General features: G+C 41.2%; 1 protein-coding gene across 8 annotated transcripts in view; it reads left to right on the plus strand.

The window, feature by feature from the left end:
• Positions 1-13949, plus strand: part of pak5 (p21 protein (Cdc42/Rac)-activated kinase 5) — a 41580-nt gene extending 27631 nt beyond the window's left edge. For 7 of the 8 annotated variants that reach the window (XM_048207963.1, XM_048207961.1, XM_048207960.1 and 4 more), the window contains 7 exons: positions 2094-2903; positions 5871-6368; positions 7707-7840; positions 10668-10794; positions 11061-11186; positions 11261-11395; positions 13018-13949. In XM_048207963.1, the coding sequence (XP_048063920.1) occupies positions 2094-2903; positions 5871-6368; positions 7707-7840; positions 10668-10794; positions 11061-11186; positions 11261-11395; positions 13018-13173 (1986 nt within the window). In that variant the 3' untranslated portion in view covers positions 13174-13949. The remainder of the gene's footprint in view (positions 1-2093; positions 2904-5870; positions 6369-7706; positions 7841-10667; positions 10795-11060; positions 11187-11260; positions 11396-13017) is intronic. The other variant, XM_048207967.1, reaches the window with a different exon arrangement.
• Positions 13950-16357: the final 2408 nt, after the last annotated feature.

Raw genomic sequence — 16357 nt, forward strand, 5'->3', positions numbered from 1 at the left:
ACTGAGCCTTGCAGTACTCCATACTGAACTTGTGATTGATATGACACCTCTTCAAACACCCAGAACAACATCTGTCTATCTGCATGGCAAAACTAATTCAAACTTTCTGGCCAGGCGTTCTCAAGACAACATAAAGTTTGTCTTGACTAACTTTTATTTAATCTAGTTTGCGCATTACTGTACAGTTGGTATCATATTTAGGGCATTTGTGTCTTATTCAAATGAGCCTCTGATGGCTCTGAGTCTAAGCGGAGCTTTATTTGACTAACCAACATTAGTCTGAGTGAGTGTTAGCGGGTGTATTGAAGTGACGGCAGCAGATCAGAGGTGTGAAGGCCTGTGATCACATTCTCTTCAGATGGACTCTGCTCAGTGAATGAGCTCAGAGACACGCGCATTAAAGAGATGGATGACACTCAGTGTAATGCTCCTGTGAGGAGGAGACTGGCCTGTCCGGGAGATTTATTTCCTCTTTCTGTGCTGAAGGAGTGTGACGTTTATTAGCTCCTCTGTTTCTCTTAACCTGACCACCTGTTCCAGCACTTCAGATCTGTTAAGTCAAAAACTTCATGTCTATAGGTATTATAGATCTGAAAGTGTTTATGTTCATGCACATTTAATGTATTTATATTGTTTTACCTTTAATCTGATTCGATTTTTAATTTGAAGTGAGAATGTGAAAATCGATCCGTGGATTCTTGTGCTTCTCTATTTTACATGCACATTAAACATTGAGAATGTGTTTATATTGAGCTTCAGAGTAAAGGTTTAATGTGGACCAATCTTAAAACGATGTGCATGTGAATGTGGTCAGACGGCTTGATCTCATTCTGGTCTCAGCTTGACTCATGGTGGTGTTTAATAGATTGCATCTTTCAGTTCACATGGACCAACACTGATATGCATTAGTTTATCTCAATGTTACAATCAACCAAAAGACCAATTACAACCAAAAGGGTTTTACAGCATTAAGCTGGAGGAACGATAGGGTTGGATGATGATTCAGTCTTGCTCCTGGTGGATCTTACAGGGGTTTCACAGCATGAATGTGACCATCTACCCATGATTCCACCTGCCTGAGGAGTTTGATCTGAATGAGCTCATCAAGGTGTTTTGATTGATGACAGGCATCTGCAACAAAACTCTACAGCATGCTTAAGATCCCTTGTTCTAGATCAGTCCAGACCTCTGTACTACTCTTCCTTGAGGTCATGTGACGTTACTTAAAGAGCTGCAGCAGCAAACTAAATGAGGTCGTTTTTCTACTGCAGATGCAGGTCAAGATCACTGAGGCCACTCTTTACCGGAGCGTCACACGCCACATACTGTACGGTCATGTCTAGAAATATACTCTGACTCACATTACAGTCCTCTTTTAAGATTTAATCTTTTAACAATCATCAATTTACCACAATTTGTACTTGTGCATACAGTAGCAGTTACTCAAAAATACAGAAAATAAATATTAATGAAGTAAATGACTACATTTGTCAGTTTCACAAGATATTGAGTTGACTGTACAAACCTCTCTGTCCTGATGTTATGGTGTTGTGAAGGGTTGTCACTATGTTTCTATGTTCAGAGTATTTTTAGTATGTTGCTTTGCAGTTGCTAAGGTGTTTTCTTGCCGTCTGTGTGATCTTCATCTGCAGTGTGCATCTGTGGGATTGGTTTCACCTGTGTTAGGTCAGACTGTACTGTATAGAAAATATGAAAAGAGTCATCTAATGTCTGTTTTTTGTAATCTGCTCATGTAATTGTAATGAGGTTTTGGATGACTATCAAGAGGGGAAGTTGGGAAAAACCTTCCGTTGGGCCTTTCAGCTTATGCCACTCATATATTTTGGGTCTGTTTCAGGGTTTTATTCTGCAGTGAGTCACGACACAGCTGTGTAACACGCTTAAGCGGCAGTGGGATGAGATGAGCAGCGCTGTGATTCATTCAGGCTCAGCTCGTGAGAGCGCTGCTGCCAAACCTGTTCTGATCGCACTCCCACTGCTGTTTGACTCTGTCAAAATATAGCACAATGTGGTGAAATGCTCTGGCCTGGACCTTCAAGTCTCTCACTGACTCTCCTGCCTTCTCTTTGCAGACCATTGTCCGTGGTAGCCGGCCGCCCAAGGACGCCTCCATCAACGGCCTGCTGGAGGAGTTTGACAGCATCTCCGTGACCCGCTCCAACTCTCTGAGGAAAGAGAGTCCGCCCGGAGCCCATCAGGCCGGTGGCAGCAAACCAGCGTCTGCGTCCACGTCCAACGCCGGCGGGCCGGAGGAGAACGGCTTCGGACACTACTATGGCCGCTACTCGTGCGACCTGGACAGCAGCAAGGACTTCTCACTAGATCCGTACCGCGTCCATGATGGGGAGTGGCCGGTCGGACGGCACTACCGCTTCTCCCTCAAACAGAACGGCCATCCCATCCGGAGTCCCTTCTATCCCGACGCCATGCCGCAGAAGTCTTCGGACTACGCCAAGATGCCTCCGGACTACCACGCCTACCTGGAGAGCAAGATGCGGCTGTCCACCGACGAGATGGCCATGGGCGGGCGGAGGGACTACTACCGGGCTTCTCTGGGGGGATCCAGTCAGGATTACAGGGAACAGCCGCTGGGAACGCCGTCTCGGGTCTCCATCCACAGTGAACAGATGACCTACCCCGACGGAGACTGGGGATACGGAGCGGGACTGAGGGAGGACTACGACAAGAGGCCCAAGTCCTCATACATCAGTCAGACGAGTCCTCAGCCGGCCATCCGGCAGCGCTCCAGGTCGGGATCTGGCCTGCAGGAGCCCAGCGTGCCGTACGGCATCAGCGCATTTAAAGCGGCGCCGCAGGGGCCGTACAGCTCGTACACGTACCCCAGACTGTCAGAAAACACGTCTTCGCTCGTCATAAGCAAGGTAAAGATAAACTCAGCGTCCTGATAAGCAGCTTCTAAAGATGACGTGTTCACATTTTTCTCTCAGGGGCATCATGTCAAAATACACAAATACATTATTGATGCGACAGGTTTGTGTGGTTCTCGATGCGAAAGAAATCCAAACTTACATTTTTCTGTAGCGTTTTATACTTTACCGATTGTTTCAAAGCAGCTTCACAGTGATAAACAGGAAAAAAATAACAGAATCAAAAGCCGCATTCCCATTACAGATTTGCGCAAAACTTTTGCAATATTTTCTAAATATCGATTAAAAAACTACTGCGGAATGACGCCGTTTCCATTAACCGAGTCTTTTTTCCTCTCGCGTTAAGTCATTTCTTAAATCATGGCAACGGATGTTGGTAGGTTTACGTATATCCCAGCCAATGCACTAGCCATTATTTTTAATCAAAAGAGACGTCCAAGCATTTATGGCAAGGAAAGCCCCTTGTATACTTGGGCAAATTCAGATTCTGCTGTAAAGCAGCTCTACAGAAGACAATAGAGTCATTATTCAGATCAGCTCAAATATCTGATAGTGTCAGTGCAGTCAGATCAATAATATCACTGAATATTACATTTCATTTTAAACCAAACCTTGAGTCAAATGCAGCTTGTCTCCTATCCGCCGATTTTGGAATGAAAGGCTCCATAGAGATCAGTTGTTTTGCTTAAACATCTTGTGGCAGCAAAAATGCGTAATCATTACGGAGCACTACATTTACATGCATTTATTCGGTTCATGCTTTTACATTGCATTAATGCTCAGTTCACGCACTTCCCGTTCCCGTATAAATGCCGCATTGTTCCCAGTGGAAGCTTCCCAGCGCTGTGTAGAATTAAAGATTGCAGTGGACGTTCTGCAGACACACTGTCCGGTCCTCACCCGCAGGCTGTGTAGGGCGTATTATCTCCCGGGTCGCATCACCGCTCGGGCTGTGGTGCTCCGATGCTCCGCAGTGATGGATCTCGTGTCAGTTCTTAATCTACTCTCCCGTGAAAAGAGCGCGGCCGGCGGAGACACGGAATTACTCATGAGAGCGGCACAGGAATCAATTAATGGAACAGTAGCAATCTCCCAGATAACAGCGGCTCATCCCAGACCTTCATTTAAAGACGCGCTCGAGCTCTGAACCGGGATGTGCTGTTGTCATTTTAATTCACAAATATTTCAGGATCACTGAAAAGACATCAGCGTGCTTAAGAAGTACACTAGGCCGCTTCCTGGATAATTCCTCAATGTATTGTGACATATACTGCAGAATTTGCAAGATTCATAAAAAAATGCATATTGTTTTGTATTTAGTCTTACCGTCACCATCATCAGATGAATCTCATAAAGAAATGTCTGTATCATATCTGACAATATGAAAGAACTTGACACTATTTTCACTGTATGAAAACTATTTTATTTTAAAACGGCATGAATTAAATTCAGTACATCCAGTATGATTTTAAATATCCAATTTCATAATGTTAATGATTTATTGTTATTTTCTCTTATTTCACCAATGAGATTTTTTTGTGTAAATGTTTTATTGTCATGAAAATAATGTCACAATGCCTAATGTTCCTCAAAAAGGCTCCACTTTCTTCATACAAAATATAATTTTGTGTTAATTTCTCTTTGATTTTTGAGGTGAAATATGAGGCATATACTCGGCAGGTTTTGTTCATTTACACAGGGTCGCGTTAGAGAGCGATTCAGGGAAATCTCTACTGTATGCTCACTGTATTACGTGTGTGATTTGCTGTACGACGTGATTGGGAGTGTTCAGCACATTCAGGCTGCGACTCCCATCAGTCTCGGCTCACCGACGTCATAATGAACCTCTTTCTTTCTCATTCACCTCGACTCGGTCACTTTCAGCGAGCCAAGCGCTTTGCTGGCGCTGTTGGGAACGGCAGGCCGTTAAAGGCCGACAGCTCGGGGACTTGGGAACTCGGGCACGCACGCGCTCATTGTGATGAACTGATGTTGTGGCACCTTCCTTTTCTGCAGGCCTTGCATAAAAGCCGCGGCGCGCTGTTCCACCACAGAATTCAATTTCACACTCCAGTTGGGTTGTTGATTACGCTGCCAAATTCAGATTAATGTGCATTTAACGAACATGGATCAGCCAGCGGTGCCGGTAGGGAAAGGGGGTCTCGGGACTTCTCCGGCCCATAAACACCCTCGCCGGGATGATTGATTAAACGAGTCCACCGGCGTAATTACACGCCGCCCGTCACCTCCGCCGCCAGCTTCCTCATCATGAGGCGGTTAGAAGACGATCCGTGTCGTGTCATCTTTTTGTGTTCTGGGCGTGGTGGGAATAATTCAATCTGCCGCCCACCGTGACCCTGCAGATCAGGGAACTTACTCTCTGACGTGGAGGACGAGAGCGCCGGAGAATCTCTCTAATGCGCTGCTCTATTAGTATCATCTGCAGCTGCAGTTTTTAATGCTGAAAAGATCTCCGCTCTCCTTTTACTCGGTTGCATATATGTGATGTATATACACTACCGTTCAAAAGATGTTTAAATGTTTTCTTCACCAAAGCTGCATTTATTTGATCAAAAATACGGTAAAACAGTGAAATATTATTAAAATATAATATTATTGTTTTCTATGTGAATATATAGTAAAGTGTAATTTATTTCTGTGATCAAAGCTGAATTTTCAGCATCATTACTCCAGTCTTCAGTGTCACATGATCCTTCAGAAATCATTCTTATATGATGATTTGCTGCTCAAGAAACATTTATGATTATTATCAATGTTGAAAACAGTCATATTTATGTGGAAACGTGATGCATTTTATTTTTCAGGATGTGTGACATTGAGCTCCAGTTTGAGGGGTGTTCCCTCAGTAGACAGCATCCCTGTGATAAATGAGGAGCGTGTTCTCCTGCTCTGTGAGTTTTGCATTATTCAATGCTAACGTGTCTTGTTTGAATCGAACAGGGCGACTACGAGCGAGCGTCTCGGGACGGGAGTCCGCAGGTGCCGGGGGGCGAGGCATACCCGCGCATGCCCCTCAAACTACCTCAGAGCCACGGCAAGCCCGCTTACCCGGCCAGTTTCCAGTACCCACCGCCCTTCCACTACAAGCCGTCGCCGTACCACCACCCGCCGTCCCAGCCCAGCCCTCCCTACACCCCGCAGGGGGCGCACTCGCAGCCCTCCTCGCCCTACATCCCGCCCGGCGCGTATCCCCCCCCCAGCTGGGGCTCGTCCTCGGAGCAGCCGCCCTCCAGGGTTTCCCACGAGCAGTTCCGGGCGGCGCTGCAGCTGGTGGTGAACCCGGGCGACCCGCGCGAGTATCTGGACAACTTCCTGAAGATCGGAGAGGGATCCACGGGCATCGTGTGCATCGCCACCGAGAAGCACAGCGGGAAGCAGGTGGCCGTTAAGAAGATGGACCTGCGGAAACAGCAGCGACGAGAACTTCTGTTCAACGAGGTGAGCGCTGACCGCTTTTCAGGTGTAAATTAGCGATTATGGAAAAATCGCTGCTTGTTCGTAGGGCTGTTTGGCCAAAAATTTTCTGATTGTATATCAATATGTTTAAAAGAAAAATAATATAATAATTTTATTTTACAGTACAACCTTAAAATTACAGTACTAATATTTAGGTCTGTCTTAATTTATTTTCAAATGTTAAACCATTGAGTTTTTATTTTGCTGTAGAAAAGTCTGTATAAAAGGGAAGTTGTGCAGGTCTTTTCTTCCCTATTGAACCGTATATCCGATAGAAATTGCTTGGCAAACAAGAACAAATGTAGGGCGGGGCTTGACTTTGTCTGTGTGGAATTGATTGGATGGTTGCGATTTGCTATTGGTGGATCTCATGTGAGTGACAGGTTGCCCCGCCCTCATCATCAGAGAAGAGAAGAGATGCTGCAAGAGGAAGATATTCTGATTCAAGATTACCAGAACATGAATTTAACACGATGATGTGTACCGATAAATCATTTATGATAAATTTTAAGATTCCATAAAAAATGGTCAATTGGTCAATTTTGATTTCATGGTGACTTTAAAGCTTTATTGACAACAGCTGGTTTAAAAGCATTTCTCATTAGAATTTGTAAAGATGTTTAGCATGTGTTGCGTTTCCCAAATGCACATTAAAAGTGACCCAAATGTGGATCGAGACCGGCGGATCATGAGCTGCTGACACGTAAATGACCACAGTGCATATATTTACTCATTTAAAGAAATATAATTTCTGTCATTAATCACTCACCCTCATGTCGTTCCACACCCGTAAGACCTTCATTCATCTTCAGAACACAAATTAAGATATTTGTTGATGAAATCCAAGAGACTCGTCCATAGACAGCAATATAATCAACACTTTCAAGGTCCAGAAAGGAACTAAAGACATCGTTAAAACAGTCATGTGACTGCAGTGGTTCAACCTTAATGTAATGAAGAGACGAGAATACTTTTTGTGCGCAAAAACAAAACAAAAATAATGACTTTATTCAACAATCTCTTCTCTTCTGCGTCATTCTCATGCGTTGTTTACGTCCAGCGCTTCCAGGTTCTACGTCGGAATGCCGACTCAATATTGGCTGATCTCGTCGTGCTGATCACGTGACCAGCTTTGGCCAATACTGAGCCGGCATTCGGACGTAAACACGGAAGCTTCACTGTGTTACTGCGTCACCTGCATAATGATAACGACAGAAGAGACTGTTGAATAAAGTCGTTATTTTTGTTTTGTTTTTTGCGCACAAAAAGTTTTGCTGTAATCACATTAAGTCGTTCACAATGAAGCTCGTCTGTTCGCAGGTGGTCATCATGAGAGACTACCATCACGAGAACGTGGTTGACATGTATAACAGTTATCTGGTCGGTGATGAACTCTGGGTAGTGATGGAGTTCTTGGAGGGCGGAGCCTTGACTGACATCGTCACTCATACGAGGTAAGAGGAGTGTCTCGTCCAATCAGAACACTGATTCATTCGTTCGATTTGAACCATCTGATCTTTTGCTCCGAGTCCATCGAGATTCAAATTCAGAAAGCAAAAATAATCAAGTGAGATAAAGTTTATTTGTGAAGGATACTGATTATATCACACTAGGCGTGATCGTGTTGTTCATTGAGTTTCTGGCAGAAACAGCTATATCATGCGATGGTTTTGGTATAATTAATAGTGAAGGTGTTTAACACATTTCACAACCAGCTCTATTATTAAATCTAATATGTAATTGTAATGTTACACTTCTCAAAGACTGAGCACTTTGAATGCAGTGTTATCTACTGGAAACAATAGTCCAGTGATGATTTATTATTGTGAAAGTTTGTTTTAAACGCTGCTTCTGTCTCACGAAGCGTCGGCATAATTACAGTAATTGGCGTTGTTCGTCAGGTTGGTGTTGGACTGTAATTACACGCTTTCAGAGACACGCGTGCCCCGTCGACACGACATGCTTCCATCCCCAACAGTCGCTTTATTCTGGTCCTGCTTGAGATGCTAATAGAGAGATGTGTGCTGTGATGCTGATCTGCTGTCTACATAGACAGCTCCCTTCTTAGGCTGCATCCTGAGCGACACGGGTCATGTGACACTCACAGTTTGATAAGATTTAACTAGACTGAAATATTTGTAATAATATTTAAATGCATGCATTTTATGATGTTTGTATCCAAAGTGAGGAGCAAAAGCAGTTTGTCAGAGAGCCACAAAAATATTCATAATATACAATACTGGGTTTAATAGAGAACTAATATAATATAATATAGACGCGTGTCTCGTGTATGATGATCGTGGCGCTGATCTCCTGCGTGTGTCTGTTCAGAGAGCACGTTCTCAATTAACAGTGTTTTTAACGAGGCTCTGATAGATGAGTTTGTGTGTATTAATGCAGGATCTGCAGGTGTTTAAGGCTGATCAGAGCTTATAAACTCATTCTGAGCTGTGATTGGATGACGTTCATTGTGTTTAACAGATGCAGTCACTGCGTCACATGACGGAACAACTCTTCACATGCGTGTGTGTGTGTGTGTGTGTGTGTGTTTATTTGTTTATTGAACATGAATATGAATGTCTATAAAACAGTCAAGCCGTGTTACACTGACTTTACCAGAGTAAAAGGGATTTTACAGCAGATTATTAGCTGTATTGTTTTTTTCTGTTTAATCCTACTTATTATTATTTTGTTTATTATTGTCATTACTTTATTATTTCAGTACAACTTTACAATAAGGTCCCATTAGTAATGCATTAACTAACATTTACTAACAATTAGAAATATAGTAGTCATCAATACTATATTAGTATTTATATTACTATTTAATATTTATAGTAAATATTATATTCATATTTACTATATTACTATTTATTACAGTATTTATCTGAATTAAAATTACTTAAATAATTTGATTTTAAAAAATCAACTATTGACTGTTTGTTCATGTTAGCTCAAATCCATGAAATAATATTAACAGAAACAACTTTTGATTTTAACTATAATTGCATTTAATTGTATTTTAATGTATTTGTAAATGTTGAAATTAACAACAAATTAAATATGATATAATATAAATAATGTGTAAAATAGTGTAATATAATATAAATTAATTTAATATAAATGGTTTAATTTAAAATACATAATGTTTACATTTAGCAGATGCTTTTATCCAAAGCAACTTACAAAAGAAGAACCAGATTTATTCATCTTTGTTAAAATATATTGGATTTTTATACAATTATTTAACTCCTCATTGTTAGTTCATGTCAGCTCAAATCCATGAAGTAATATTAACAGATAAGACTTTTAATTTTAATAATATATTAGTAAATGTTGAAATTAACATTAGCTAAGATTAATATATTATTCATGCTAACTAATGCAGTTATCCAATGTGTTGCCGTTATTACTTATGTTCATCTTAGTTTACTCTTTTTCCTACTGCTTATTTATATTTTAATTCTGATGTATTTGTTTCCTTTTTTATGTAAAGCACTTTGAGTTATCATTGTGTATGAAATGTGCTATATAAATAAACTTGCCTTGCCTATATTTAATGCGCACTCTAAGATTCTGACCAGGTTTACATTTCACTGCTAGTTTTATTCTGTATATACAGTAAATCTCGCATCTGGTTCTGGAGACAGAAGCGTCCTTCATGGAGCTCCCGTCGGAGTAATTACAAACACGTCCCGTCTGTGCATTAGTGTTGAGGAGGAGCGAATGGCAGCGTGTTCAGCTCCAGTGCAGCCGCAGCCGCAGCCGCAGGCGAGACAGATGAGCGTGCAGTCGACAGCTGGGCCTCCGTTCACGCTCCGCATACGCTTGAGTCCTGAATCACCCACCAGCCTTTGTTCTGCGCTAAAGCTGTGCGTTTGAGGCGTGCTGCTAATGACATGCGCTTCTGTGTGTGTGTGTGTGTGTGTGTGTGTGTGTGTGCATGTGTGTGTGTGTGTGTGTGTGTGTAGGCGGACAGTGATCAGGTTAGTTGCTCAGTGCCGCTGCTGAACCTGAATCTGTGATAATAGATGCTTCTGGTTTAGACGAGCTGAAATTACTCTTATTTACATTCACACAGTGAGACGAGATGAATTTGAGTGGAAATTCAAACGACTCAGTCATTAGTCTGTCATCACAGCCTGCTTTAAACCACACAGAACACCCTAGCAACCATGTTTATCTCAGGAGAAACATCTGAGAAGCATGTCTCCATTGGATCCTGTCTCTGAGATGTTCAGGAGGTGTTCTGATGAGAACATGTGTGTGTTTCGTTCACAGGATGAATGAGGAGCAGATCGCCACCGTTTGTCTGTCGGTGTTGAAGGCACTGTCGTACCTCCACACGCAGGGCGTCATTCACCGAGACATCAAGAGCGACTCCATCCTGCTCACCAGCGACGGACGCGTGCGTTACCTCCTTCATATCATATCATATATCACATGACATGTAGTTGTGTGATGTAACTGTTTGTGTAGTTACACACATACATGTGTTTATTGTGAGGATAGAAAAGTGATCAGGGCTAATTAGCAACTTCACTAGTTCCAAGTAATTAAATCGTGTCTCCCACCTTGTAATTAGTCGAGAGAACATGACAAATGGAGGGGTGATTAGCGGTTAATCAGCTTTGCGTTGTGTCCTATACGTCCCGCTTCTGTTTCTCTCCGCAGATCAAGCTCTCTGATTTCGGCTTCTGTGCTCAAGTGTCCAAAGAGGTTCCCAAGAGGAAGTCTCTGGTGGGAACGCCGTACTGGATGGCACCGGAGGTCATCTCCAGGTTACCCTACGGCACTGAGGTACGCCGTCCTTCATAACCAGTGACCCGTGTTTGATAGACGGCTCTGCTGAAGCTGCTGTCCTGTGTTTGCAGGTGGACATCTGGTCTCTGGGCATCATGGTGATCGAAATGGTGGACGGAGAACCTCCATACTTCAACGAACCTCCGCTGCAGGCCATGAGACGCATACGAGACAACCTGCCGCCACGGCTCAAAGAGTCTCATAAGGTGCGTTTCTGTTGGTCACATGAGTGCAAACATCGTGATCTTAATGTTTAGAATATCTTAACTATTTCCCTGCCATTACGGAATTTTCCAGCGATCCATGTTTTCACTGTTATACTGTAGGGGGCACTATTACACATCTTTTGAAATAGTACAGAATCTCCGGATCAAAACACAGGAAAAGAAGAGGCAGAAACAAGCGATTACTGATGTCAATTATTAACACGACATCAACAGCATATAAATAAAAACTGCCTAACATTACTGAATGAAATGTTGAACTTTCCAACTTTTAAACTCCCAACTAAGAATATCTGACTATGAATTTCCAACATGGAAACTCCGACTAGAAATTCCCGACTAAGAATTTCTGACTAGGAAACGCTGACTTAGGGAATTAACGTTGCTGAATGAAATGTTGAACTCATGAAGAGGAAACGACTGAAGATTTGAGGTGTTGATGGACTCAATCTACTCCATCTGTGTTTTGATCATCGTTCTGAATCCCATCCAGATGAAGACTTGAACAAAAAGCTGAGAAAATTGTGTTTTCGTCAAAAATGTTGCTTTTTTAAATGAAACTTTCTCACATTTAAGTGGTGATAAAAAATTATGCATGAAGCTAGATTAAAATGTTTTTTGTTGTTGTTTAAAGCAGAGGCTCTGTTCTTTCTTTTGATATGTTACATGTTCAGATATTCATACAACAGAATATTCTGCAGGCCATGAAAGTTTTGTGAAAAATCTCTCCGCCATATTTAAAGTTTATGGCTCCGACTCAGATGTGGAAACTTCCCGACTAGGAATTCCCGACTAGGATTTTTTTCGACTTGGAATTTCCGACTAGGAATTTTACAACTTGGAATTTCCGACTAGGAAAGGCTGACTAGGGAATTAGCATTACTGAATGAAATGTTGAACTCATGAAGAGGAAACGACTGTGAAGCTTTGATGTTTCTGAAAAATCTCTCAGCTCGTATGTATTTAGATTTTTTTGGTTGCACCTCCTCTTCTGCTGGTAGAGCACCTCTTTTTACCATTTGAAAAATCTCTCCACCATATTTAAAAGTTTATGACCCCGATTTAGACCTGAAAACTCCGACTAGGAATTTCCGACTAGGAAACTCCAACTTGGAATTCCCGACTAGGAATTTTTTCAACTTGGAATTTCCTACTAGGAATTTTCCGATTTGGAATTTCCAACTAGAAATTGACGACTAGGAATTTTCATCTAGGAAACTCCAACTTGGAATGAAATAGAAGTTTTTAGAAAATTATAAAAAAGAAAAATGCTGCTGCTGGCTGGAGACATTGGTGGGGAAAGAGTTAATGTGGCATTTTTCACATAATAGTTAATAGTCGCATTTGGCAAATTAGAGCTGGTCGATAATATAGTTGCATTTTGTTATGATATAAACAATCAAGCAGTCGAGATTTGCTATATATCACATAGCGCTTTTGTCTTTATGTATGCGGATAACTTTATAGTAGGATGTACAATAAACACTGTGTTTACACAGTTCAGATCAATGAATTTATGATGCAGATATAAACATGACATCAGTTCTGCTCTGAATCAGCAGCTGCTCCATCTAATGTTTTCTGTCATGTGTGCTTTGGTTCAGGTGTCGTCGGTCCTGCGAGCCTTTCTGGACCTGATGCTGGTGCGCGAGCCGTCCCAGCGTGCATCAGCGCAGGAGCTCCTGCAGCACCCGTTCCTGAAGATGTCCGGACCGCCGTCCTGCATCGTTCCTCTGATGCGGCACTACCGGCACCGCTGAAGCACCGCTGGAGCCACGCAAGCGCTTTCATTATTACCAGAACAGCAGGGCGGTGGCGTCTCGGGCCGCTGCCGTTCGGTTTGATCCCGCGCCGGATCCGTGCGGCGATACAGTAGAGTCTCTTAACCAACAAGCGTCTTTTTCACTGTCGTCTTCTCACGCTAACTATTTTAGAGCAATTGTAAGTTTTACTTGTACAGTTTTGATAAACAGCAGTATTTTTGTTGTGATGTTATCATGGTGAAATGGGCAGTATTACATAGAACTTGAGAGTTTCTGCAAAATAATATTAATAATAATGATGAGAATAATAAAAAACTTTCCTACTGTTTATATTTAATTTTTTTGAAGATGGTCATTTAAACTTCCTGTTGCAGACAGATGAATCTGAATATATTTATTTATTCTACATTTGTAGATACTGCCGCCCGTCACGCCAGAGTTTTCTACGCTGTATTGATTTCTGATTTCTCAGTAGTGTGGCCTTTTTCATTCTCATCGTTGGACGACAACCCGTCTGATCGTGTTTAAATCACCAACACTTCATTCATCCGACCTCTAGCAATATTAACGTGTTTGGCACAATAATCAATCACGCGTGTTTTCTAGTCTCCGTCTCACCCGTGTCTCATTGGTCACTGTGATCTGTAAATATGAACGTGTGTTTCTGGCATCACCTGTAGAAATATACAGATCCAGCTGTCATGTTGCTTTTGTACAGTGATCTTGCATGTGTGTCACGAAAAGCTGCTTTCAATAAAAAACACAAATACGTCTGTGTGCCATCATGTGCTTTCATCTGTATTACGAGGATGTTTTTGGTTTTAGGCCCTTATAAACACACACAGAGTCTTCTTCCTTCATTTTCTCCACTGAACTTTTCATAAATAAAGAGAACTGATGATCCGCTGTGAATGACAATCACATCAGAAATGACTATATAATATACTCTACTGATGTCCCAATCTAGATGAATAATAAATATTAAAACAGTGTATTTGAAGTCCATCGCAGCTTGAATTATATCCAGAGCTCTTGTTTAAGGCGATGCTGGGCCGCAGCGAACGCAGATTTACCTATAGAGCGTTCAGTGGCCGGAGTCACAAAAATCAGGTCTTCAGCTACGTCCTAAAAGTGTAATTGGTGAAAATCCCTTTGTTCTCAAATATTTTTAATTACATTTTTTTAAGAATATAATGACAGTAATGTACTGTACTACAACCAAAGTACTTAGAAATCTTAATAAATTTGTAGGAGAATTTACCATTGATGGAAACCATTGATGTGAGATGAAGGACAAGAAACAAAACAGCCTACGTTTCAAGAGTCAGACTATTGACTCAGAAGTATATTAGCTCACACATATAAAAACAAAAATAATAAATATGAATAATATGTTCACATGTGGCGTATGAGCCTTGAAGTCTGGTCATGTTCATTACGATCTCACGAGAAACTTAATCAGATCATATGAATTAATGCTGCATCACGTGCTGTCAGAATTATCGTCAATATGAGTTTCCTAGTCAGAATTTCCTAGTCTGAGTTCCAGAACAAAGCACTTGAACAGAACGAGCTCATATGCTGCCTTCAAATGTAATTAGAAATGTCCTACTTCCCGCTTCTGAAGTCGTGATTACGAGCTTGTTCTGTTCAAGTGCTTTCTTGTCTGAAAGAATAGGAATCATGGAGGACAACAGGATTAATCTTGCCTATTTATTGGGAAAATCTTATTAAAGCCAAAACATATTGAAAATAATAAATTTTAAATAAAATGTATTGCTCCATTCGTTGACAACCACATAAACATTCCCTGCATCAGCTTGCTGATAATTCTGGAATTTCGGTCAAATACATTCTATTTTTGCTTTGTATAAAACATGCGATATTCTTCAAATGATTGTTCATGTATGTAAATGTGCACTACTCTAACAATAAAGGGTGATGTAGCTGTTGTGGAAAAAACTAATACAGAATAGCAGTCACAGCAGCAATCGTTCTCCCCTTCGTCATTTTAAAGTTTATGGTTCGGACTCAGACCTGGAAACTCAGACTAGGAATTTCCAACTAGGAAACTCCAACATGGAATTCCCATCTAGGAATTTTCCAACTTGGAATTGCCAAGTTGGAATTTCCAACTAGGAAACTCCGACTAAGAATTTTCCGACTTGGAATTCCAAACTAGGAAAGTTCGACCAGAAATTCCAGACTAATAGTTTCTGACTAGGAATTTTCCGACTTGGAATTCCCACCTAGGAAACTTCAACTAGAAATTCCAGACTAAGAATTTCTGACTAGGAATTTCCATCTAGGAATACCCAACTAGGAATTTCCTCCTTGGAATTCCCATCTAGGAAACTTTGACTAGAAATTCTCAACTAGGAAACTCAGACAAGTTAACTCCGACTAGGAAACTCATATTTTCGATATTTCCAATTGCACATGAAGGTAGCAAAAGTCACCAATTCTTCAAAAAAGAAAAGTTATGAGCTGCCATGAGATTGTGTTGTCATGAACCACCGGTTACATCATGTTTCACTTCAAATCTGAGCGTGTTATCTGTAAAACTATAGTTTTTATGACATTTTCTAAGGCGCTGTCATGTGATTTTTGAAACATACAATGAAAAATATGAAAAATACACTGACCTCCTATAACCTCTAATAATTCACGCTATCGTCTGAAGCATCAAACTGCACCAATCTGTTCTCAAATCTTTCGCACCTCTGCCGGGTATGAGACGAGACGTTAATGTCATTATTATTCTTTTGTAATTTTTTTCTGTTTTGTTTATTTGAAACAACTCAATAAAGGCATGAAGCATCTTATTATTGTCTTTGAGAGAAGTTTGCGGTTTTTCAAACTTGATTTCTAAAAACATTCTTTTCAAGTATTTGAATTCTTCAGTTCTCCATAAGAAAAGAGCAAAGTATAATTTTAGTCTTACTGTTTTATGAAGGAGAATCAAGTTTGTGTAGCGATCAACACGTCACAGTAAACGTTTACAATAAATGTGCCTGTAGAGTTTTGAAAGTATGATGTAAAAGAAAAGGAACAGATTGACAAAAAATGAAGGTTTATTGAATATGAACATGCTTGAATGAGACGAGCATCAGTGTGTGTGTCGTGTGCAGTAACTGATAACACACACACACACACACACAGCACAATGACATGAGACTGA

The sequence above is a fragment of the Megalobrama amblycephala genome, linkage group LG11, assembly GCF_018812025.1.
Source record: "Megalobrama amblycephala isolate DHTTF-2021 linkage group LG11, ASM1881202v1, whole genome shotgun sequence".
In the NCBI taxonomy this organism is placed as follows: domain Eukaryota; kingdom Metazoa; phylum Chordata; class Actinopteri; order Cypriniformes; family Xenocyprididae; genus Megalobrama; species Megalobrama amblycephala.